Source organism: Amphimedon queenslandica, unplaced genomic scaffold, assembly GCF_000090795.2.
Source record: "Amphimedon queenslandica unplaced genomic scaffold, v1.1 AMPQUscaffold_13355, whole genome shotgun sequence".
Taxonomy (NCBI): domain Eukaryota; kingdom Metazoa; phylum Porifera; class Demospongiae; order Haplosclerida; family Niphatidae; genus Amphimedon; species Amphimedon queenslandica.
The window spans coordinates 96122-120349 of record NW_003546409.1 but is presented as its reverse complement, the minus strand read 5'-3'; the positions used below and the strand labels follow the sequence as shown (position 1 = coordinate 120349).

The following is a 24228-nucleotide window of genomic DNA, read 5'->3' as shown; positions in this document are numbered from 1 at the left end:
TCTCTCTCTCTCTCTCTCTCTCTCTCCCTCCCCCCAGGCTGCTGAGATGTTTCTTGGTGAAATGATGTGCATCTTTGTCTTTAAGATTTGGTTCTTCTACAGGAACTGCCGGAAGAAAGACATGTCCATTTTCGGGCCCCAGAAATTCATACCCATAGTCTGGGCGATCCCGGCCATGTGCGATCTCCTTGGTACATCCACCATGTACGTGGGACTCACTTGGACTTTTGCGTCAAGTTTCCAGATGCTTCGAGGAAGCGTCATTATTTTCACTGGCCTCCTCTCTGTTGCTTTTCTGGGGACGAGGTTAAAAATACATCACTGGTTCGGGATGCTTTTTGTCCTCCTGGGGCTGATTTTAGTCGGCGTGGGCGATACTATTTTTAGCCACGAGTCTCAAAGTGCTTCTCATTATTCGTTGGCTGGTGATCTACTCATCGTCCTCGCTCAAGTCATAACAGCTGTCCAGATGACCATCGAAGAGAAACTCATCAAGAAGTACAAAGTCCCTCCACTTCAAGCTGTCGGCTGGGAAGGGATTTTCGGTTTCTCCGTCTTGTGCATAGCGATGATCCCAATGTACTTCATACCATGGCATCTTCCGCAGACCAGGGACATTTGGCAGCAGACAACACGTTTTGAAGATGCCGTCGATGCCTTTTACATGCTTGGAAACAACTGGCAGCTCCTGTTTGCTTCCATTGGTACCGTCATTAGTATCAGCTTCTTTAACTTTGCCGGATTGACGGTCACAAGTACCATGAACGCTACGACAAGAATGGTTTTAGATAGTGTCCGTACTATCTTTATCTGGGCTTTCTCTCTTGGTATTAAATGGCAGGCTTTCCAGGCACTCCAGCCTGTCGGCTACTTTGTCCTCTTTATTGGCACCTGTATCTATTACGATATCATTCTGATGCCACTGTTCCGTTACGCTTTGGATAAAGTTCGCCACAGGTACCCAATGAAAGGAAGAATTGGGGGAAATATACAGGATGACGAGAAAAAGCCTTTGTTGGGAGATGACTCAGCAGAATATGAGCACAAAAAAAGGCTACCCAATTTTATTGGTTCTAATACTAAAGACTACTAGAGAAAAGAGAGTTTTCATTTGCTTGTGCAGTTATAGTAGCCACATAATAAATAATAGTATAACCTCCCCCCTTTCTGTTTCCTCTCAAGTATTTTGATATTGTTGGAGTCCCTGTTTAACAATAATTACTATCTTTCAGTCTCTATCGTTATTTTTTGTTAAAAGATCATTTTGACTTTCAATTACTATTGATTATTTTTTGTTTTCCCCCAGGGGCAATGAAACCATTGACGACGAGGTGAGCATACAGACGGAGCCTGGGAAAGAGGCAGAGGAAGGCGCGCCGCTATTGAAGAAACATGTGCAAGAGAAGGAAGTAATTCGAGCAACAAAAGAAGACTGATCACACTTTCTTGTTTGTGTTACCTTATCGTAATCGCTATTATCGTTTTTTGTTTAATAAAATCCTGACATGAACGGAGTTGTTAACAGAAATTCTGAGGGTGTGGCTCATTTTTGCAGAAACGTGGGAGTGATTGATGAATCAAGAGTGGATAGATAAGGTCCTTATCTACTCTTGATTAAATCAATGTAAAAATGGCTAGTATTCTGTCTCATCTTCACTTCTGGACACTACAGCCACTCTCTCCTTCTCTCTCTTCTGGTAAAACTATATACAATTGCACTCTTTTATTATGATACTCCTTTCTGTCTCTAATATAAGCAGTAGGTCACAATATTTCCGTTCATTCTTATCAGCCAAAGAGTACAGGAGCAAGTAGGACATTAAATAAAATTTATAAATAAATAAAAAACATTATTTTTCTCAGGTGCTAAAGTTGATGTGGAGTCATGTAGACGATATTGGTCAGAAGGTACTTAGTGAATAATAATAAATAATAACAACATTAACAATAACAAGAGTAAATAATACCTAAAGAGAGTATCCAATGTCCCTATTGAGGCCTGCTGCAAGTGTGTGGATTTCTAGGAAGTCAGTACTAAGTAAGTCACGGTTCCGCATACTTCAGTAGTTTTCAATCAATGTTTATACAGATGTGTTGTTATAACAACATTATCATTGATAATATACAGAAGTATCCTGAATGTGACTTCCTTCCTAAGTTCCTAGAAATCCACACACTTGTAGCAGGCGAGATGGCCGTTGGACACTCTTGACAATAATAATAGTACATGTATTTGTATGTGACTACTGTGGTTTGTCAAGATTATATTTATTAATAGGACGAGGTATTTCATGGTATCTTACCAACCACAAGCCGATGAAGCTTCGTGACACACTAAGAGAAGTTGAGGTTTGTATTACATGGTGTGATAATGTATTGTACAATGTACTGAATTATTTTTGTATAGGAGATGCTTGTATCTGAAAAAATTGTGACAGTCCAATGGAAAACACTTCGACATCTTGTGGTAAGTAGCCAGAGGAAGTCATTACAGTATTCGTGTCATTATTAATCGTCAAACTTGTAATATAATGGAAAATCCTTGCACTTGGTAATTTTGTTGAACTTTGGAGCAACTTTTAAAATTTGTAAAAAAATCCAACTTTGATCGGAATCATCTCAAACTTTCTGCACAACATAAAAACATGTATGTGTATCAGAAAAAATTATAAAATTGGAGAATTCTCTACTTTTCATTTTTGCTGAAATTTTGCCAAAATCCCTGTACTATAGTACAGGGAATTTGGCCCAATTTTGAAGCAGCTTTTAAAAATTCGTAAGAAATTCAATTTTGGTCGGAATGATTTCAAACTTTTAATGCAACATAAGTACATGTTTACGCAGCAAAAGAAATCATAAAAATGAAGAATTTTCTCCTAGCGATTTTTGACGAAATACCCTACTGCACTATAATACATAACCACTATGTGCATACCTAGATAATGAGAGTATTAATAATCTTGTGATTTTTTCCTATAGATACTTCTTGATAGCGGCACTATAATCGTCTTTACTGTTGCTAAACATTGTGGGGACATAGAGAGCATAATCATAGATCGATCAATCATCCAGAAACTAAATGGAAAAATTAACAGAGGTACAATAGTACTTCATACATTTTTATATTATTTTCTCCCCTCTTTTTTCTCTCCCTCTTTCCCTTCTCTCCCTAGCTCTCATATTGTCAGGGTCACTAGTAATACTCTACAATGATGGAAGCAAGGTTCATTACTTCAGTCCTTGTAGGAGGTTGAGTACTACTGATTCACCGACGGCCATTACTCTCTCGCACGACAAACTCAAGAAAAGAATAGAGAAACTTGGAACAATAGATCTGAAGTAATCAACCACACATGTACATGTAATGTAAATGTACATGTACATGTAGTATTTCTCACAAAGCATGCTAAGCGAGGTAAACACTAAACAACATATTTCATGAGTTGACAATATAGTATACTGTATAGCCGGAAAATTTGGCAGAGAATTAAATTTGGCGGATTGGCGGTTCAAAATAAAACCGCCAATATTATATCCGCCAATAATAATTGCAATGATGGGCGGATCCCGTCATGAGCACATGATACTAAAAAATGACAGTATTTCTGAGTATTTCTCACTATTTCAGTCAAGACTGTGGGCAAGGACTGGCAAGGAGCAGCTTCAAGAGAAGCTGAGAGTGCTTAAAGAAAAGGCAAGATAGTAAACCGCCAAATTAAGAGACCGCCAATATTATATTTAGGCAATTTGATGCAAAACCGCCAAATTTTTAGACCGCCAAATTTTCCGGCTATACAGTATGTCATTTGGAGCAACTTTAGAAATTACTTTTAAAATCTAACTTTGATTGGAATCAGCTCAACATAAGGACATGCATGTATTAGGAAAAATTTGAAGGAAAGATCAAAATGCAACACAATACTACCGTATTCCTCTAATTTTATTACATTTACATATATGTACATATATAAGCAGGATTTCTTTCCCACAAAGCATGCTGAGGGACAAATTTTAAGGAAGGATCAAAATGCAAAGCAGTACTACCATATTCCTTAAATGTTATTACATTTAGACTAAATCATTTTAAAATTATTCATCAATAAATGTGGGCATGCAACAGGACGCGATATATAAAAATATATATAACTGCCAACATATTTGTATAATATATATCATACTAAACAGGTCTATATACAAAAATATAGACCTGAGGTGGGTGTCCAAGGATGTGATATAGCCCAAGGGCCGCAGGCCCGAGGGCTATATCACATCTGAGGACACCCACCAAAGGTCTATATCTTTTGTATATTGACCAGTTCTAGTATGTTATATAAGATATATTTCATAATGATGACAGCATTTCTGAATGGCAGGTTTATATACAAAAATATAAACCCGACCACATCAGAGGATGATGTCATAATTATGATATATATAATATATATAACTATATATATAACTGCCAACATATTTCAATAATTGTTAATAATCACTACAAGGTAAAATGACATAATAATATATCATCACAATGTAAACACACTTATGTGTGTGGGGGACAGTATTTAATTGTTACGACGAGTTTTCATCTCTGTGAACGAGAGACTGATGAATCCTTTCCAATCCCGCCAGGTAACTCCTCGTCCATGTTCAGTTACAGTGTGAAAATAAAGACCATTAAGATTTGAATGATAGCAGTGACCATACCACCAGGCACCAGTGTAGTACTGAGCACAATTGCCGGGATTTGCCCATATATCATTATCATTATCTCTTGTACTGAATCTCCTTCCATTATGATACTCCAGACTATCCCCAGCAGTACCAGAGTATCCTCCTACTGTTAGTATATATTCAGTACTACCATCACTAACATTAAATGTAGAGTAGTTAGCAAAACTTGTGTTCCCCTCAAAGTCTCTCAGGTCCACTCTTAGTGTGTTTGATCCTTCTTTAGTAAGATGATGAATCTTGCTCAATCCTAACCAAAACTCACCAGTAAGGTTACCAAATCCATTCTCATAGTCAGTCCAGTTTCTATAGAAATCAACAGATCCATCTTGTCTCCTCTGAAATACAGTCCATCCACCACCATCAGTCTCCATATCACAGTATACCTGTGATCCAATAGTGTATAATTATAAATTACTTTTAACTAACTTCAAATGGAGTCCCTCCATCAGGATTAATAGTATAAACACCACTAGTAGTATTACCATCCTCAAACAAGCTCTTACAATCACTTACTGGTGGACAGGCTTGTGGCCTTGCATCAGGACATATCATGACAATCTTCATTATTCCTTCTCTCATACAAATAGTCTGTCCTAAGTTACTAATGATACAGCATACTCTTAGATACAGTGATGGTTCATGTTTATATCCAGTACAATCAGCCATACAATAAGATCCTTCTCCTTCATCAATGGTAACTATTAAACACAGCAACAACAACATAAAGATGGACATCTTTGACATTTTAATCAACTGTAACAGGGACTGGAATTCAAAGCTACCTGTACACTGTTACTGTTTACATTCAAAATTTTTATTAAATTCCTTGCCACATTTTTTATTTCTTAGTTACACAGTAATTGTTCACATTAGGCCTCTTAACTGATTCTGTAGTTATAACAACTTATGATGTAGTATTGTTTACTAGTCTTTAATAGTTACTGTATGATTTATATATTTAGTGCCAAATACTTATAACATTGAAATAATAAGGATTATATGCATTTTGGCCACTCTCATTTTATTGACAGTTTCACAGGTGAGGGTGAGGCTGATGCTAAATTGTTGATGTGGACTTGTTGTGTCTATGAATTATTATTTATATAGTACCCTATAGCTTGAAATTTTTGTGGGTCTAAATTTTCGTGGTTTGCTCCTATAGTGGGGCAATTCGTGGTTCAATTTTTGTGGTTCAATTTTTGTGGTTGACAGTTTACGTGGCCTTTAAGGGGATGGCACTTCAATGATTTTGTGGGTTTTAATTTTGTGGGAAGCCCCAAAACCACGAAAACCACAAAATTTACATTCCATGAAAATTTCAAGCTATATGGCTAATTATTGATTGGTTTATTTGGGCATGTCCTTGCTGCAGGCAATACTTGTAGACATACTTCAAATAATTATTAATAATTACTACAAGGTATGACAGACTGTAATATTGAAATGACATAATAATATATCATCACAATGTAAACACACTTATGTGTGTGGGGGACAGTATTTAATTGTTAGAACGAGTTTTCATCTCTGTGAACTTGAGAGTACTGTGTCCATTTGTCCAATTGACCCAAACAATTCCTTCAGTATTATTAGTTGAAGTATTGAAATAAAGTCCATTAAGATTTGAACGATAGCAATTATTATACCACCAGGCACCAATATAGGCCTGAGCACAGTTATCATCTGGCCTGCGATCATTATCATTATCTCTTGTAGTGAACTTCATTCTGTTATGACGCCTCATGCTATCCCCAGCAATACCAGCATAGTCTTCTACTGTTAGTATATATGCAGTACTACTGTTACCAACATTAAATGTAGAGTAGTTAGCATAACTTGTGTTCCCCTCAAAGTCTCCCAGGTCCACTCTTAGTGTGTTTGATCCTTCTTTAGTAAGACGATGAATCTTGCTCAGTCCTAACCAAAACTCACCAGTAAGGTTACCAAATCCGTTCTCGTAGTCAGTCCAGTTCCTATAGAAATCAACAGATCCATCTTGTCTCCTCTGAAATACAGTCCATCCACCACCGTCAGTCTCCATATCACAGTATACCTGTGATCCAATAGTGTATAATTATAAATCACTTTTAACCAACTTCAAATGGAGTCCCTCCATCAGGATTAATAGTATAAACACCACTAGTAGTAATACCATCCTCAAACAAGCTCTTACAATCACCTATAATGCAAGAATTAAACACTTCTACTATTATTGCAGTACCTTTTGGACAAGACTTTGGGTATTCATTAGGACAGAAAATATATTGTGTTATGCCAGTTTCTTGGATAGAAAAAGCCTGTCCTAAGTTACTAATGATACAGCATGTCCTTATATACAGTGATGGTTCATGTTTATATCCAGTACTAGCCATACAATAAGATCCTTCTCCTTCATCAATGGTAACTATTAAACACAGCAACAACAACATAAAGATGAACATCTTTGACATTTTACTAGACTGTACGTGAGTTTGACAAGGGCTGGAATATAAATTAAACTACCTTTTTACGGCTACTGTTTGCGTTAGGATTTGTTATTGAATTTCCTAATAAATTGCCACATTTTTTATTTCTTGGATACAATCTCACACTGCCCTCACTTGATCTTATAATCAATTAATAGTTTTAATAAAATATTAATGGGCAGGGCAAATGTCTAATTTTCTAGACAACCAAAAGCTAATTAAGAGTGTGGGCAGTTTGACATAATCAAAACATAAAGTTGGCTTATAAACAGTAACAGAAGCCCAGTTTTGCTTTAAATTCCAGTCCTTGTTCAACTCACGTACAGTCTAGTAAAATGTCAAAGATGTTCATCTTTATGTTGTTGTTGCTGTGTTTAATAGTTACCATTGATGAAGGAGAAGGATCTTATTGTATGGCTAGTACTGGATATAAACATGAACCATCACTGTATATAAGGACATGCTGTAACAGCAGTAACTTAGGACAGGCTTTTTCTATCCAAGAAACTGGCATAACACAATATATTTTCTGTCCTAATGTATACCCAAAGTCTTGTCCAAAAGGTACTGCAATAATAGTAGAAGTGTTTTATTCTTATATTATAGATATCAGTGACTGTAAGAGCTTGTTTGAGGATGGTAATACTACTAGTGGTGTTTATACTGTTAATCCTGATGGAGGGACTCCATTTGAAGTTAGTTAAAAGTAATTTATAATTATACACTATTGGATCACAGGTATACTGTGATATGGAGACTGATGGTGGTGGATGGACTGTATTTCAGAGGAGACAAGATGGATCTGTTGATTTCTATAGGAACTGGACTGACTACGAGAACGGATTTGGTGACCTAACTGGTGAGTTTTGGTTAGGATTGAGCAAGATTCATCGTCTTACTAAAGAAGGATCAAACACACTAAGAGTGGACCTGGAAGACTTTGATAATGACACAAGATATGCTAACTACTCTACATTCAGTGTTAGTGATGGTAGTACTGAATATATACTAACAGTAGGAGGATACTCTGGTACTGCTACGGATAGTCTGTGGTGGCATAATGGATTGCGATTCAGTACAAGAGATAATGATAATGATAGATGGTTGATAAATGACTGTACCCGTTTCCATGCTGGTGGTTGGTGGTATAATGCATGTGTTTTATCAAATCTTAATGGTCGTTATTTCAATACTTCTACTGACAATATTTTAGGAATCACATGGAATGGATGGCAAAACACTACTCTCTCGTTCACAGAGATGAAAACTCGTCGTAACAATTAAATACTGTCCCCCACACACATAAGTGTGTTTACATTGTGCTGATATATTATTATGTCATTTCAATATTACAGTCTGTCATACCTTGTAGTGATTATTATTTCATTAATAAATTAACATTTCATTTGTAATTATATCATTACCTCTCCTGTATACGCCCATGTCAACAAACCATTATCTCATTATCCTTGTATTCATTACATACATTATAACAATGAATAATAATAATAAATTAATAATAGTCTAATAGAAACAGTGCACTACCAGTCCATACTTGCTTGGCCTACTGTTGATTACAAACAAATGACTCATTAAATGAATATGAGTAAAAAAACTGGCTCATTTTAAAAATGCAGCTCTAACCATTTGGGGACTAATTGACTCGCAGAGAGTTGCAGTTTCATTGAATCATTCACTGAATGCGTACAGAGTATATACATAGTGGGTATTCTATTGGAGTTTAATTTCATTCTCATTCCTTGTGGATAAGATCTGTCTCCTTCATCAATGGTAACTATTAAACACAGCAACAACAACATAAAGATGAACATCTTTGACATTTTACTAGACTGTATGTGAATTTAACAAGGACTGGAATTTAAAGCTATCTGTTTACAGCTACTGTTTACATTTGCATTTTTTATTGAATTTCCCAATAAATTTTTACATTTTTTATTTCTTGGATACAGTGTCACACTGCCCTCACTTGATCTTATAAGGAATCAATTAAGAGTTTTAATGGGCAGGGCAATGTACAATTTTAGACAATCAAAAGCTAATTAAGAGTGTGGGCAGTGTAACATTTAAAGATATAAATTTGGCTCATAAACAGTAACAGAAGCTGTGTTCTACTTTAAATTCTAGTCCTTGTCAAAGTCATGCACAGTCTGGTAAAATGTCAAAGATGTTTGTTTTTCCTGTGTTTAATAGCTGCCATTGATGAAGGAGAAGGATCTTATTGTATGGCTGATTGTACTGGATATAAACAGGAACCATCATTGTATCTAAGAGTATGCTGTATCATTAGTAACTTAGGGCAGACTTTTACCATTAGAGGAATTGGTATAACAAGATATATTCTATGTCCTAAAGTACGACCAAAGTATTGTCCATCAGGTACTGTATATAACTGGAATAGTTTATGATATACTTATTGTAGACAGGGGCGTAGCTGAGGTAGGGCCTGAGGGGGCCTGGGCCCTACCATCAAAGTGGCCTTATAATTATATTCATAACATAAAAGGTTATATTCATTGTTCAAAAGGGGATGGCTGATAACCACAGCTCTTTTAAAGCTATATACAATGATATTTTCACTCTGATTTTGCTCAGCTTGCAGGAAAATGCCTCCATTTTGTTACGTAAAAAGGGTGTGGCCAAAATTGCGGCGCGCTTCGCGTGCCATTTTGTTTCCTTGCCCTACCGTCACCCAAGGTCCAGCTACGCCCCTGATTGTAGATAATAGAGGCTGTAAGAGCTTGTTTGAGGCTGGTTTTGATATAAGTGGTGTTTATACTGTTAATCCTGATGGAGGGACTCCATTTGAAGTTAGTTAAAAGTAATTTATAATTATACACTACTGGATCACAGGTATACTGTGATATGGAGACTGATGGTGGTGGATGGACTGTATTTCAGAGGAGACAAGATGGATCTGTTGATTTCTATAGGAACTGGACTGACTACGAGAGCGGATTTGGTAACCTTACTGGTGAGTTTTGGTTAGGATTGAGCAAGATTCATCGTCTTACTAAAGAAGGATCAAACACACTAAGAGTGGACCTGGGAGACTTTGAGGGGAACACAGCTTATGCTACCTACTCTACATTCAGTGTTGGTGATGGTAGTACTGAATATATACTAACAGTAGGAGGATACTCTGGTACTGCTGGGGATAGTCTGGCTTATCATAATGGAAGGAGATTCAGTACAAGAGATAATGATAATGATGTATGGTCAGGAGGTAACTGTGCTCAGTCTGGCACTGGTGCCTGGTGGTATAAAAACTGCATTCGTTCAAATCTTAATGGTTACTATTTTAATACTGCTATTAATATTGTTCAAGGAATTTCTTGGCGTGATTGGAAAGGATACACTACTCTCAAGTTCACAGAGATGAAAACTCGTCGTAACAATTAAATACTGTCCCCCACACACATAAGTGTGTTTACATTGTGCTGATATATTATTATGTCATTATCTCAGTCTGTCATACCTTGTAGTGATTAATAAACATTTTATTTCTAATTATATCATTATCTCTTCTATGCACACTCATATCAAAAAATCATTATCTCATTATTCATGCATTCACTTACATTAATAACAATGAATAATAATAGACACCTGCCCACATTTGCTTGGCCTGCAGTCGATTCAACAACAAAATGACTCATGAAATAAATATAATTTAAAGACTGATTCAAATCTTGCATTAAAAAATGCAGCTGCAACCATCTGGGAACTAATTGGCTCACAGAGTCACAGTTTCATTAAATTATTTATTGAGTGTGTTTAGAGTATAGTGGGTATATTCTTTTGGAGTTTAATTTCGTTCTCATGCATTCCTTGTCGAGCGAATATTTTTCAAACTAAAAAACATTTCCTCAATGCTATGTGATCTCTAGTCTAATCTAAGATGAATATATATGATAGTGTATGGATAATAAAATATATTTGGTATACTTCTGTTCGTACAACTTGTCATTAACTTCATATTATTTTAGGGCTTTTGAACTTGATGTGAAAGGTCTTCCCGATCATCAGATAGACCGTCACATGTGTACCAACCCACAGCAAGATCTACTGGTCGTCTGGTGGTGCGATTTACAGGACAGTGGTCTACGATGGTCATCAATGGCGGCAGGAGAACACACCAATATGGTCCTGATTAAACTGAAAGGGTTAGAATATCTTAATTGTAACATGTGATGTTTTAACCATAACTCAAAGTTTCTTTAATGAGTTTACCTTTCATTATCGTACTTGCTCTTATTATGATGTACCAGTAATGTATGTGGTTGTGATTTAACATTAATTTTTACTTTAACTGGTCATGCATGTTCAATTCCAGTCAATGTAGATACTACTAGTACAACTGGCTCTTGGTTCTCTCTGTCTCTCCTCTTTATAAGCTGCCATTGAGTTTGTGTTTGTTCAGCCTGTGAATAACATGAAACAAGACAGAGAGAGAGATAGAGGGAGAGGGGGAGAGGGAGAGAGAGAGAGACAGTTTGACGGGAGAGAGAAGGAAGGCGGAAGTGTATTAATAATTGTTATAGTAAAGTATAATTTCAAATTTACAATTGTATTAATTGAAGACATATTGTTCACAATTTTTGATAATTAACAATTAAGCCATTAATGTCATTATTCATGTGTTCCTTGTAGTAATGGAAATTAATATTAATTATTATAATTATGCTTCCTTCTAAAGCTGTCCCTTTTGGTTCTCACTGTTTCTCCTCTTTATAAGCTCCCATTGAGTTTGTGTTAGTTCAGCCTGTGAATAACATGAAACAATTAAGATAGAAAGAGAGAGAAGAGACAGTTTGACGGGGGAGAGAAGGAAGGTGCAGGTGTTATAGTAAAGTATAATTTGAAATTTACTATTTTATTGATTGAAAACATATGTTGATAACAATTAGTCTAATTTATAAGTCATTAGCTATTTGTTCTTTGTAGTAATGGAAAGGCTGAAATTCTTACTAAACTACAAACAAAATGTCAACCAACCGCAGTGTTCTTTAGGTACAGCAAAACTAGATTTAATTTTGAGTAATTATCTCTTTTTTCACTCTCTTCCCCTCTCTCTCTCCCTCTTTCTCTTCCTTTTTCTCCCTCTCCTCTAGTAAGACTAGTGGTCAGACACTGTACGCTTTTGGTCAGTCATTGCCTGATGATGAGTCAGTGGCAGCTGCTAGTGATGGAGCCAAATCATTTGAATATGAAGTCTCTCTCATTGATTGCAGCGATAGAAAAAATGTCCGACAATCTTCGTCGCTTTACTCTATTGAGAATACGTTTTGCAGCGAAGGTTTTAAAATTCTCTCCTCTCTTTTTTTGAACTCTCTCTTTTCACAGCACAAGTTAAAGTCTGCTCACCTAATAACGACGAAAGCTTACTAGCAGCTGGATGTGAATCTGGATTGATTGTAACTCATTATGTTTGATAGTTTTAAATTATTTTTAAAAAATATTTTTAGATAATGTTTGATATAAAGAGAGATCAAGTGAAGAAAGCAAAATCTTATTTTGTAAGAAATTCGAGTAACTTCCTTCTTATGTTAATTTAAATGCTCTCTTAAATCTTTCTCCTCTCTCTCTCTCTTTCTTTTAGTTATCCATATCTCATATCTCATGGCACCCAGCTGGAGCTATTGTTTTTGTTTGTGGTAGTCGTGGCGAGATACAGTGTCTTGATTGTGCCCTAAACCCTCTCTCCTTCCTACTCACTAGTGACGTAGTGACTGATATTAGTACCACACCTCTACTGCAGATTGGATCTCACTGCTTGTGAGTTTTATTACTATTTTTTAAAATGGCCGTAACTCGAAAGTTTTTTGTCGGAAGTAACTCAAAATTTTTACATAGCATAAGGATCGATATGTACAAAAAATTAATAACTATTAATAAACATAAATGAATAGTAATAACTGCTATTAATAACTACTATTAGTAACTAATTTATTAATTTATAATTTATATATTTTATGATTAATGTATTTTTATTTCAGGGTTCCTGTACAATTAGAACATGCAGGGTGGGCGTCAGTCTCCAGAGAGGGGGAGGGGCACAGCGGTTGCTATGACAACTTTGCGATGGTGTTTTCCCAAGGTCCTATAGTACTAATGAGGATAGAGCTGGGAGTATACAGCAAAGGAAAACTGACAGTTTGTGAATTAATGATGGAGTATCTGAGACACAAGCAATTGCATCAGGTAGGAGGATGTTATGTTTATTATTATTGTTGTTGTTGTTGTTGTTGTTTTTTTGTTGTTTTCTGTAGTGTGTTGAGTTGATATTGTCTTTAAATTGGGAATTGAGTCCTCAGAATTGCTTCAACTGTCTCAGTCTCTTTATGGATCACTTACTGACACTCAATCCTTCAACTGAAAATGAAGGTGTGAGCCCTCATGGTTCTTCTCATCTCATTCTCTTCTTTATCTTATTTCTACTCCCCCCTTCACTCTCCTCTCTCTCTCTCTCTTTCTTTATTCCAGAGCTAATGGAATCAGCTCTTGGTAGTTTCTTTGCCAGTGGCCTCTCTCAGTCAATACTAAATGAATACCGGGCTCCAGTTCACCTAATGGCCAGGAGATTCTTCTTTCAACTTCTTAGAAGCTCTCGTTTCCAAAAAGCTTTCAGCTTAGCAGTTGAACTGTCTTCTAGAGATTTATTTATGGTAAAAAAAGCCAAAGAGAAAGAGAGAGGGAAAGAAAGAGTAAAGAAATTTAGTTTACTTTTCTTTTTATTAAAGGAGTTGCATCATACTGCTCAATTACATAATGAGACAACACTGGCTGAGCTGTCACTGAAAAAGGCAGAAATACTAACAAATAGAGGTATAATATAATTATTACAAACCTGCAATGAATGAAAATTATATTTTAAACTGCAGCTTCATTTTATAGTTTTGTTGCTTCTATTTTTTAGAAAAGGAAAGACGAAAGAAGCTAAGCGAAAGCAGTGACAGCAGCAAGGGGGCGTTGCCTAAAACCTTACCCTCTAAATATAATCTAATCATTACTGATAATGACAGGGTTATACTCAATCCTTCAGTGCTGGCTGAGTCACCAGAAAAGGAAGGAAGAATTATACTTGAGAGTTCTACAGAATCTGAAAGAGGAGGAGAAAAGAGAAAAGGGAAGCTGACCTCATCCACGGAGAGTTCCTCAAGCACATCAAGCAAAGTCAGTGCAAATTTACTACTTAGCTCTGCAGTAAAAGTGCTGCAAAGTTTTGCAAAATACCCAAGGCTGTAGCCCATGGTTTTTTCCAAAAAATGGCTCCCAAATCACTCCCAATTTTTATTACATTTTCTGATACATATTGATGTACTTATGCTATGTAGAAAGTTTGAGCTGATTCCGACTTCAATTTTTTGAGTTATGGCCATTTAAAAAAATGAACCAAAATCTGAAAATACCCAAGGCTATATATAGCCCATGGTTTTTTCCAAAAAATGGCTCCAAAATCACTCCCAATTTTTATTACATTTTTTGATACATATTGATGTCCTTATGCTGTGTAGAAAGTTTGAACTGATTCCGACTTCAATTTTTCGAGTTACGGCAATTTAAAAAAACGGGCCAAAATCTGAAAATTTCCCAAGGCTATAGGCTATAGCCTTGGGTATTTTTCAAAAATTAACTTTTCAAGTTACGGCCATTTTACAAAACAGATTGCATTGACTACATGCACACATACTTTATTAAATATTCCATTTTTGTGTTCATTAGAAAACTGGAGCAGCTGGTGGTGCTGTCCCTTGGACTTCTACTAAAGGAGAGGCAGTGAATGTGATAAATTTTGGATATTTTTAAATATTTTTAATCATCAGTCATTAATAATTCAATTTTTATATTCTTTTTTCTCAAAATGAATAATTCAATTTTTTATTCTTTTTTTCCCTCTAATTTTTATTTTTTATTATATTATTAATGTTTTAACTATTAGTTTATTTACCTAGTGGTGGACAGGCTTGTGGCCTTACATTAGGACATAACATGATAGTCTTTACTCTTCCTTCTCTCATACGAATAGTCTGTCCTAAGTTACTGCTGTTACAGCATGTCCTTATATACAGTGATGGTTCATGTTTATATCCAGTACAATCAGCCATACAAAAAGATCCTTCTCCTTCATCAATGGTAACTATTAAACACAGCAACAACAACATAAAGATAAACATCTTTGACATTTAACTAGACTGTACACGAGTTTAACAAGGACTAGAATTTAAAGCTGTCTGTTTATGACTACTATTTACATTTGGATTTTTTATTGAATTTCTTAATAAATTGCCAAATTTTTTATTTCTTGGATACAGTGTCACACTGCCCTCACTAAATCTTATAAGGAATCAATTAAGAGTTTTAATGGGCAGGGCAATGTACAATTTCAGACAATCAAAAGCTAATTAAGAGTGTGGGCAGTGTAACATTAAAAAATTATAAATTTGGCTCATAAACAGTAACAGAAGCTGTGTTCTACTTTAAATTCTAGTCCTTGTCAAGTTCATGTACAGTCTAATAAAATGTCAAAGATGTTCATCTTTATGTTGTTGTTGCTGTGTTTAATAGTTACCATTGATGAAGGAGAAGGATCTTATTGTATGGCTAGTACTGGATATGAACATGAACCATCACTGTATACAAGGACATGCTGCAACAGCAGTAACTTAGGAGAGGCTTTTTCTATCCAAGAAACTGGCAAAAGACAATATATTCTTTGTCCTAATGTATACCCAAAGTCATGTCCAAAAGGTACTGCAATAATAGTAGAAGTGTTTAATTCTTGTATTATAGATATCAGTGACTGTAAGAGCTTGTTTGAGGATGGTAATACTACAAGTGGTGTTTATACTGTTAATCCTGATGGAGGGACTCCATTTGAAGTTAGTTAAAAGTATTTTATAATTATACACTATTGGATCACAGGTATACTGTGATATGGAGACTGATGGTGGTGGATGGACTGTATTTCAGAGGAGACAAGATGGATCTGTTGATTTCTATAGGAACTGGACTGACTATGAGAATGGATTTGGTAACCTTACTGGTGAGTTTTGGTTAGGATTGAGCAAGATTCATCGTCTTACTAAAGAAGGATCAAACACACTAAGAGTGGACCTGGAAGACTTTGAGGGGAACACAAGTTTTGCTAGTTACTCTACATTCAGTGTTAGTGATGGTAGTACTGAATATATACTAACAGTAGGAGGATACTCTGGTACTGCTGGGGATAGTCTGATCATCCAACATAATGGAATGAAATTCACTACAAGAGATAATGATAATGATTTCAGGCCAAATCGTAACTGTGCCTACTATCGCAAGGGTGCCTGGTGGTATAAAAAATGTGCTTCTTCAAATCTTAATGGTCATTATTTTAATACTGCAACTAATGATTATAAAGGAATTGTGTGGTGGAGTTGGAAAAGGGCACACATTAGCCTCAAGTTCTCAGAGATGAAAACTCGTCGTAACAATTAAATACTGTCCCCCACACACATAAGTGTGTTTACATTGTGCTGATATATTATTATCTCATTTCAATATTACAGTCTGTCATACCTTGTAGAGATTATTAATAAACATTTTATTTCTAATTATATCATTACCTCTCTTATACACATGCACTCATATCAAAAAATCATTATCTCATTATCCATCCATTCACTTACATTAATAACAATGAATATAATAATAATAATAGAACACCTGCCCACATTTGCTTGGCCTGCAGTTGATTCAACAACAAAACAATTCATGAAATAAATATAACTAGACGAATGTAAAACATTGAAGGGGCGAGCCTTAGCAAGCAATTCAATGTACCGTACATATATACAATAGATCTTGACAGATTAACAATACTCATGCATGATTCAGTGTGCTTGTGGACTAAGCAGCTCAGAACTTGATGTATCATGCAGTTCTTGATGATGTACCTTTTGTAATCTCTGGAGCAGTGAAAGTTAGTACCTTGCTTATAGCACTTATCAAGCTTAAAGATAGCTACAAGCAGTCATTACACAAAAGATATAGCTAGATAGGCAACTCTACCAATGTAGTTTTTTGGCTTCTTGCTATTTGTAGTGCTCCAAGTGCAGTCTCTGAGGTATATACAGACTGAGTCAGGGGCGTAGCTGGACCTTGGGTGATGGTAGGGCAAGGAAAAAAATGGCGTGCGAAGCGCGCCGCGATTTTGGTCACACCTTTTTACGTAACAAAATGGAGGCATTTTCCTGCAAGCTGAGCAAAATCAGAGTGAAATTATCATTGTATATAGCTTTAAAAGAGCTGTGGTTATCAGCCATCCCCTTTTGTTATTGTAAGAACAATGAATATAACCTTTTGGGTTATGAATATAATTATAAGGGCACTTTGATGGTAGGGCCCAGGCCCCCTCAGGCCCTACCTCAGCTACACCCCTGGACTGAGTTACTGACATTTACTTGATCAGAGTTAGTCACATCAATAAAAAACATGGCATATCTGTTTTCTTAACCTTCCTTGCTGCATTTGGATAGCAGTACAGTCTTATCTTGCTGACCTCAGTGACTTGCAAGCTGAAGCGTTTCCCGTTTGGATAGCCGCCATTTTTATTTCATTGTGACCACACCCGTTTTCAATGAAGATTATCAAGTTTATTAAAGCTTCAACCATCTGGGAACTAATTGACTCGCAGAGAGTTGCAGTTTCATTGAATCATTCACTGAATGCGTACAGAGTATAGTGGATATATTCTTTTGGAGTTTAATTTCGTTCTCATTCCTTGTGGAGCGAATATTTTTCAAACTAAAAGACATTTCCTCAATGCTATGTGATCTCTAATCTAATCTAAGATGAATATATATGATAGTGTATGGATAATAAAAAATATATTTGATATGCTTCTGTTCGTACAACTTGTCATTAACTTCATATTATTTTAGGGCTTTTGAACTGGATGTTAAAGGTCTTCCCGATCATCAGATAGACCGCCACATGTGTACCAACCCACAGCAGGACCTACTGGTTGTCTGGTGGTGCGATTTAAAGGACAATTAATGGTCTACGGTGGTCATCAATGGCCGCAGGAGAACACACCAATATGGTCCTAATTAAACTTAAAGGGTTAGAATATTTTAATTGTAACGTGTGATGTTTTAACCCTCAAAGTTTCTCTAATGAGTTTACCTTTCATTATCGTACTTGCTCTTATTATGATGTACCAGTATATTGTATGTGCATGTTTAGTGATTTAACATGTGCTCCAACTGGTCATGCATGTTCAATTTCCAGTCAATGTAGATACTACTAGTACAACTGGTATAATTATGCTTCCTTCTAAAGCTGTCCCTCTTGGTTCTCTCTGTCTCTCCTCTTTATAAGCTGCTATTGAGTTTGTGTTAGTTCAGCCTGTGAATAACATGGAACGAGAGAGAGAGGAGACAGTTTGACGGGAGAGAAGGAAAGTGGAAGTGTATTAATTGTTATAGTGAAATATAATTTAAAATTTACAATTGTGTTGATTGAAGACATATTGTTCACAATTCTTGATAATTAACAATTAAGCCATTATAATGTCATAACCTTATCTTACTTCGGCTTATGATTTCTTGTAAGATCAGGTATGTTCTTAGTAAGATTTATTTGCTGGGAATGGCTTAATTGTTAATTATCAAGAATTGTGAACAATATGTCTTCAATCAATACAATTGTAAATTTTAAATTATACTTTACTATAACAATTATTAATACACTTCCGCCTTCCTTCTCTCTCCCGTCAAACTGTTTCTCTCTCTCTCCCTCCCCCCTCTCCCTCTATCTCTCTCTCTGTCTTGTTTTATATACAGCAAAGGAAGACTGACAGTTTGTGAATTAATGATGGAGTATCTGAGACACAAGCAATTGCATCAGGTAGGAGGACGTTTTGTTTATTATTATTATTGTTATTATTGTTGTTGTTGTTATTGTTGTTGTTTTCTGTAGTGTGTTGAGTTGATATTGTCTTTAAATTGGGAATTGAGTCCTCAGAATTGCTTCAACTGTCTCAGCCTCTTTATGGATCACTTACTGACACTTAATCCTTCAACTGAAAATGAAGGTATGATCTCTCACAAATCACAATTCTTCTCATCTCATTCTCTCTCAATCTTTTGCTACTCTCTCTCTCTCTTTCTCTCTTTATTCCAGAGCTAATGGAATCAGCTCTTGGTAGTTTCTTTGCCAGTGGCCTCTCTCAGTCAATACTAAATGAATACCGGGCTCCAGTTCACCTACTGGCCAGGAGATTCTTCTTTCAACTTCTCAGGAGCTCTCGTTTCCAGAAAGCTTTCAGCTTAGCTGTTGAACTGTCCTCTAGAGATTTATTAAAAACCAAAAAGAAAGAGGGAGGGAAAGAAAGAGTAAAAGAAATTTGGTTTTTTTAAATTTTTATTCAAGGAGTTGCATCATACTGCTCAGTTACATAATGAGACAACACTGGCTGAGCTGTCATTAAAAAAGGCAGAAATTCTGGCAAATAGAGGTACATAATATTATTAATGTATCACAAATTGCAATAAATAAAAGTTGCCAGCTTCATTTTAATTATTCTGTTGCTTCTATTTTTTTAGAAAAGGAAAGACGAAAGAAGCTAAGCGAAAGCAGTGACAGTAGCAAGGGGGCGTTGCCTAAAACTTTGCCCTCTAAATATAATCCAATCATTACTGATAATGACAGGGTTATACTCAATCCTTCAGTGCTGGCTGAGTCACCAGAAAAGGAAGGAAGGATTATACTTGAGAGCTCTACGGAATCTGACAGAGGAGGAGAAAAGAGAAGAGGGAAGCTCACCTCATCCACGGAGAGTTCCTCAAGCTCATCAAGCAAAGTCAGTACAAATTTACTGCTTAGCTCTGCAGTAAAAGTGCTGCAAAGTTTTGAAAAATACCCAAGGCTATAGCCCATGGTTTTTCCGAAAAATGGCTCTGAAATCACCCCCAATTTTGATTACATTTTCTGATACATATTGATGTACTTATGCTACATAGAAAGTTTGAACTGATTCTGACTTAAATTTTTTGAGTTATGGGCAATTTTTAAAATGAGCCAAAATCTGAAAAATACCCAAAGCTATAGCCCATGGTTTTTTCCAAAAAATGGCTCCAAAATCACTTCCAATTTTTATTACATTTTCTGATACATATTGATGTACTTATGCTGTGTAGAAAGTTTGAACTGATTCCGACTTTAATTTTACGAGTTATGGCCATTTTATGATAGCATAGACTACATGCACACATACTTTTTGAATGCTCCATTTTTGTGTTCATTAGAAAACTGGAGCAGCTGGTGGTGCTGTCCCTTGGACATCTGCTAAAGGAGAAGCAGTGAATGTGATAAATTTTGGATATTTTTAAATATTTTTAATCATCACTCATCAGTCATTAATAAGTCAATTTTTATATTCTTTTTTTTTAATTTTTTCTCTAAATGAATAATTCAATTTTCATTCTTTTTTCCTCTATTTTTTAATTCTTATTTTTAAAACAACAGAATGAAACAATCAAAATAATACAAATAATTGTAAAAATTGGAATAGATAGAATACAAAAAAGATAATACCAAGTCTTCCTTCCTTTTAACTCAACATTTAAAACTATCCCACCAGCTGGCAAGTCTTCGTCGTTCCCATCGAACAGCAAATAATAATGGACATGGATTTCGTCTATAACAAAACTACAGCCTAGAAATGTCAGATCACAAGTCAAAACATCTTCCCTGTTTCTCAGATGCTCAGGAGTTTCTGATACCAATTCTTTGTTGTATGTCAGAAAGAGAGCCAGAGAGAAATTTGAAGATAATTGTTGGGCGGGAATTGGTTCCAAGTTGACTCTTGAAAACCACAACCCTTGTATTTCTGTGAGTATCAACAGTGATGCATTTGAGCTGGTCTCAGCAGGGAGAGCTGTTATCTTCTCTTGTTTATCTCTTACCTTAAGTCCTATTGGCACTAGTGCAAGGTAGAGTAACAGACTGAGAACTGCTCCTGTGAATAGGGCGAGGAGGCAGTGCTTCTTTTTCCTGGTATTGTTCTGGGACTGTTTGGGATCGAATAAATCTTTCTCAGAGCTGCTGTCTTCCTTGATAATATCCAACTTCTCCATTATTTTGATGCACAGCAGGCCTTAATAATACAGTTACAGTACTGTATGTCAAATTGTCAAGCCCACAAATCTATTAAGGCCCACTATTGAAAAAGCAACTTTGTGAAGTTTGTGGTTAGTATTGGTTACTACTGTTTCCTGAAATAGAACTCAATAATAAAGCCCACCATCCACTAATAGACTATTTAGTGGATGGTGGGTTTCTGAAGACAAATTGGAGTCGTAGATCTTAATTATCATCAATAATAAAATAATAACAATAAATTAAGAACAATAATAACTAAACAATAATAATTAGACAGTAAGAAGTTCGAGACGGGGCCACTATTCTCGGAGATTTCCTTTCTTATCCGGAATATAAAACAGATAATCGACAGGTAAAGGCTGACAGTGAGTGGAGCGATGATTCAACATATACTGTGTGGCCTATAAAAAAAGTAACAATAATTATGACAAAAATAATGATACTCTACACAGCCAAATATAATCATGTTGATCAGGCCTGATTCAGACTGAAACCAGGCCTGATTCAGACTAAAAATCAGGCCTGATATCAGACATGGATCATGGATTTTGGGCAATCAGTCCTGATACAATCATGGAGTCAGTCACAGTACACTGGATCAACACTGGATCAGGTCAGACTGACTTTCATGATTGAGCAATGATAGCCAACAGGACTGTACCAGTACTGATATCAGGATTGAGTCTTTAATTTTGGACAACATTTTGAATCAGACCTGAATATAATTGGCTGTGTATCTAAATAAATAAATATTGCTCTTTTTTGTAGATAAATACCAGGAAAAGGATCAGTTGTATTTTTTCTCTTTCAGTCATTCCATCTCCAATAAGCCAAGGGTAGTCACTACCATGTACAGACATATAATTTACAATTTTAGCTTTACACTGGCTGGAATTAACACCAGCATCGGCTATTAACTGATCTATTAGAAGAAAATAGTAGATGTAAAAGAAGAGAGAGAGAGAAGGGGAGAGAGGGAGAGAGAGAGACAGAGAGAGAGAAAGAGAGAGGGAGGAAGAGATGTCAAAAATTGCTGTCACTTCTCCATGTACTTCTATAACTTTCGCTGACACATTTCAACCAATTCCAAAGCTCTCTTAAAGCCTCAGCAGAAACTAAATTAGGATACCTAAGGAGAAAAAAATGGCGATATCCTCTATACTAGCACCTGCTATTAAAAGTTATATACAACTTTACCTTGACTGTAGAATCTGGACTAGCAAGTAGTTTGCCCTGTTAGTAGCTACATCACTGTTTCTATGGAAATGATGATTTAAATCAGGCCCCACCCATCCAATCTTACATTGACATCATTTCGTCTAGTTCCCTCCTAACGACAAGGAGCGGACCACTATAGTGCTTGATCTGTTGGGCTATGTTTAGATTGTAGTATTCATCCACCATACCACGGGTAAAACTCTCTAAAAAGTTGAAAAAAGGAATGCAACACGAGGAGAGAATTCAACATTCTTATAATTTTTTTCTGATACATATACACGTTCTTAAATTTTGTAGAAAGTTTGAAGTGATTTAAATCAAAATTGGATTTTTTATGAATTTTTAAAGTTGCTACAAATCTGGCCAAAGACCATGGGGCTACTAGTACAAGGTATTTTGTCAAACAACTTTAAAAAGAGAAATCTCCATTTTTATCAGAGCCCTAGGTACATGTACATTGTACATGTATACGGGACGTACCAAAAATTGGACTAATGCGTTGTTTAGCTAGCGGAAACAACTCATCAAAAGTTGCATCTAAAATCTTGTAAAAAATTTAAGACACTTATAAATCTTAATAACTAACCACACCCCCTATATCGGGGTAACTCATTGCAGCACAAGATGCTGTGTAACCTCCTAGAAATGAATTTAATTAGTGGGTGGGGTCATGGGTGTGGCCTAACCTATAGACCATGCAAGGATGATGATATTGCTAAATTCGAAACCAAGTCTAGTGACAGCGTAGCGAATGACGACGTCAATTGCGTGAAACTCTTGATCGGGGAACGGAAGGCCCTGGGGGAACAAGAGAGAAAAGGAGAAAGGAGAAGAAGGAAAGGGAGTGAAGTAATGAACAGCTCAAAATTTCAAGGACTATAAGTTTCTAAATCCACTAAAAAACATATCTTTTCGAAATTAAAAAAAAATACATGTATAAAATTATACAAATTTCAAGAATCTCTTACCGTGCTTTCGGCGAAACCAGGATGATTCCAACCCAGCACAGAAAACCCAGCTGCAAATATAAACACACGCATCCATGCATGCACGCATATAATTAGCATTTACTAACTAACCCATCAGTGGTATTTCAGGGAGCCCCACCTCGTAATAAGCAGCATTACCTTCACAACAGATAACCTGGTGATAGAAAGAGTGGCAATATCCACGTATAAATGTATAATGCTTGTATATTATTAGTAAAATATTAGTATATTATTAGTATATTATTAATAGTATATTATTAGTATATTATTAGTACATGTATAATGATAATAATAAAAAGTATAAATTACTATTGTTATTGGTATATTATTAGTATAACACTACTATTATTATTAGTATATTATTAGTATAACACTACTATCATTATTAGTATATTATTAGTATATTATTACCAGTTTGTTTCCCTTAGCGTTAGCATCAGGTGATCCCCTCCTGTCAATAAACACACTATCAATACAGTTACCGTCCACAGACAAGAGCTTGGCACGATTAGCGTTGTACTAATAATAATACATTTCAATATAATCTCAATTTATGATGACAACATATTTACCTTCTTACGCAGCTTAGCACGTCCTTCAGAAAGAGGAGTCTCTGGAAAGAGAGAGAGAGAGAGAGAGAGAGAGAGAGAGAGAGAGAG

General features: G+C 35.8%; 6 protein-coding genes and 1 long non-coding RNA gene across 14 annotated transcripts in view; 4 read left to right on the top strand and 3 right to left on the bottom strand.

Annotated features, from left to right (window-relative positions):
• Positions 1–1510, top strand: part of LOC100632834 (solute carrier family 35 member F6-like) — a 2618-nt gene extending 1108 nt beyond the window's left edge. Inside the window, exons 3-4 of one of the 2 annotated variants that reach the window (XM_003387260.3) lie at positions 38–957; positions 1307–1510. In XM_003387260.3, the coding sequence (XP_003387308.1) occupies positions 38–957; positions 1307–1436 (1050 nt within the window). In that variant the 3' untranslated portion in view covers positions 1437–1510. Of the gene's footprint in view, positions 1–37; positions 1282–1306 lie in introns of those variants that run through there. The other variant, XM_011406228.2, reaches the window with a different exon arrangement.
• Positions 1511–1538: 28 nt separating this feature from the next.
• Positions 1539–20660, top strand: LOC100635233 (WD repeat-containing and planar cell polarity effector protein fritz homolog). Of its 6 annotated transcripts, none has more exons than XM_019997742.1 (19): positions 1539–1697; positions 1758–1811; positions 1864–1908; positions 2279–2349; positions 2408–2467; positions 2980–3097; positions 3174–3339; positions 11204–11380; positions 12162–12227; positions 12329–12513; positions 12561–12631; positions 12683–12733; positions 12817–12992; positions 13214–13418; positions 13487–13601; positions 13701–13882; positions 19632–19716; positions 19805–20061; positions 20507–20660. In XM_019997742.1, exons 1-19 carry the CDS (start codon positions 1631–1633, stop codon positions 20588–20590), a joined length of 2235 nt encoding a protein of 744 aa, XP_019853301.1. In that variant the 5' UTR covers positions 1539–1630; the 3' UTR covers positions 20591–20660. The 6 variants fall into 6 exon arrangements, with proteins under 6 accessions (XP_019853301.1, XP_019853300.1, XP_019853302.1 ...); XM_019997741.1 differs by lacking the exons at positions 19632–19716; positions 19805–20061 and adding exons at positions 13958–14042; positions 14134–14390 and having other exon boundaries at positions 20507–20659; XM_019997743.1 differs by lacking the exons at positions 19632–19716; positions 19805–20061; positions 20507–20660 and adding exons at positions 13958–14042; positions 14134–14390; positions 14940–15064 and having other exon boundaries at positions 1761–1811.
• Positions 6201–7201, bottom strand: LOC109582790 (fibrinogen C domain-containing protein 1-A-like). The gene is made up of 3 exons (XM_019997746.1): positions 6953–7201; positions 6828–6910; positions 6201–6784 (listed from the first exon to the last, which is right to left on the bottom strand). The coding sequence occupies exons 1-3, from the start codon at positions 7179–7181 to the stop codon at positions 6233–6235; spliced, it is 864 nt and encodes a 287-aa protein (XP_019853305.1). The 5' UTR covers positions 7182–7201; the 3' UTR covers positions 6201–6232.
• Positions 7531–8495, top strand: LOC109582791 (fibrinogen-like protein A). Its single transcript, XM_019997747.1, has 3 exons — positions 7531–7760; positions 7803–7891; positions 7935–8495. Exons 1-3 carry the CDS (start codon positions 7532–7534, stop codon positions 8478–8480), a joined length of 864 nt encoding a protein of 287 aa, XP_019853306.1. The 5' UTR covers position 7531; the 3' UTR covers positions 8481–8495.
• On the top strand, positions 15800–16744 carry LOC109582792 (fibrinogen C domain-containing protein 1-like). 2 transcript variants are annotated; one of them, XM_019997749.1, is made up of 3 exons: positions 15800–15965; positions 16008–16096; positions 16140–16744. In XM_019997749.1, the coding sequence occupies exons 1-3, from the start codon at positions 15815–15817 to the stop codon at positions 16692–16694; spliced, it is 795 nt and encodes a 264-aa protein (XP_019853308.1). In that variant the 5' UTR covers positions 15800–15814; the 3' UTR covers positions 16695–16744. The 2 variants fall into 2 exon arrangements, with proteins under 2 accessions (XP_019853308.1, XP_019853307.1); XM_019997748.1 differs by having other exon boundaries at positions 15800–16096.
• Positions 16943–17396, bottom strand: LOC109582793 (uncharacterized). Its single transcript, XR_002185222.1, has 2 exons — positions 17268–17396; positions 16943–17219 (listed from the first exon to the last, which is right to left on the bottom strand). It is a non-coding gene; the product is annotated as an uncharacterized LOC109582793 (long non-coding RNA).
• Positions 20661–21541: 881 nt separating the features above from the next.
• LOC100632708 (protein ABHD16A-like) overlaps positions 21542–24228 on the bottom strand; it is a 4686-nt gene continuing 1999 nt past the window's right edge. The window contains exons 6-17 of the mRNA XM_003387259.3: positions 24142–24213; positions 23981–24088; positions 23660–23723; positions 23549–23598; positions 23267–23378; positions 23167–23219; positions 23061–23124; positions 22666–22783; positions 22560–22619; positions 22415–22491; positions 22139–22284; positions 21542–21763 (exon numbers count right to left, since the gene is read on the bottom strand). Coding sequence (XP_003387307.3) covers positions 21662–21763; positions 22139–22284; positions 22415–22491; positions 22560–22619; positions 22666–22783; positions 23061–23124; positions 23167–23219; positions 23267–23378; positions 23549–23598; positions 23660–23723; positions 23981–24088; positions 24142–24213 — 1026 coding nt within the window. The 3' untranslated portion in view covers positions 21542–21661. The remainder of the gene's footprint in view (positions 21764–22138; positions 22285–22414; positions 22492–22559; positions 22620–22665; positions 22784–23060; positions 23125–23166; positions 23220–23266; positions 23379–23548; positions 23599–23659; positions 23724–23980; positions 24089–24141; positions 24214–24228) is intronic.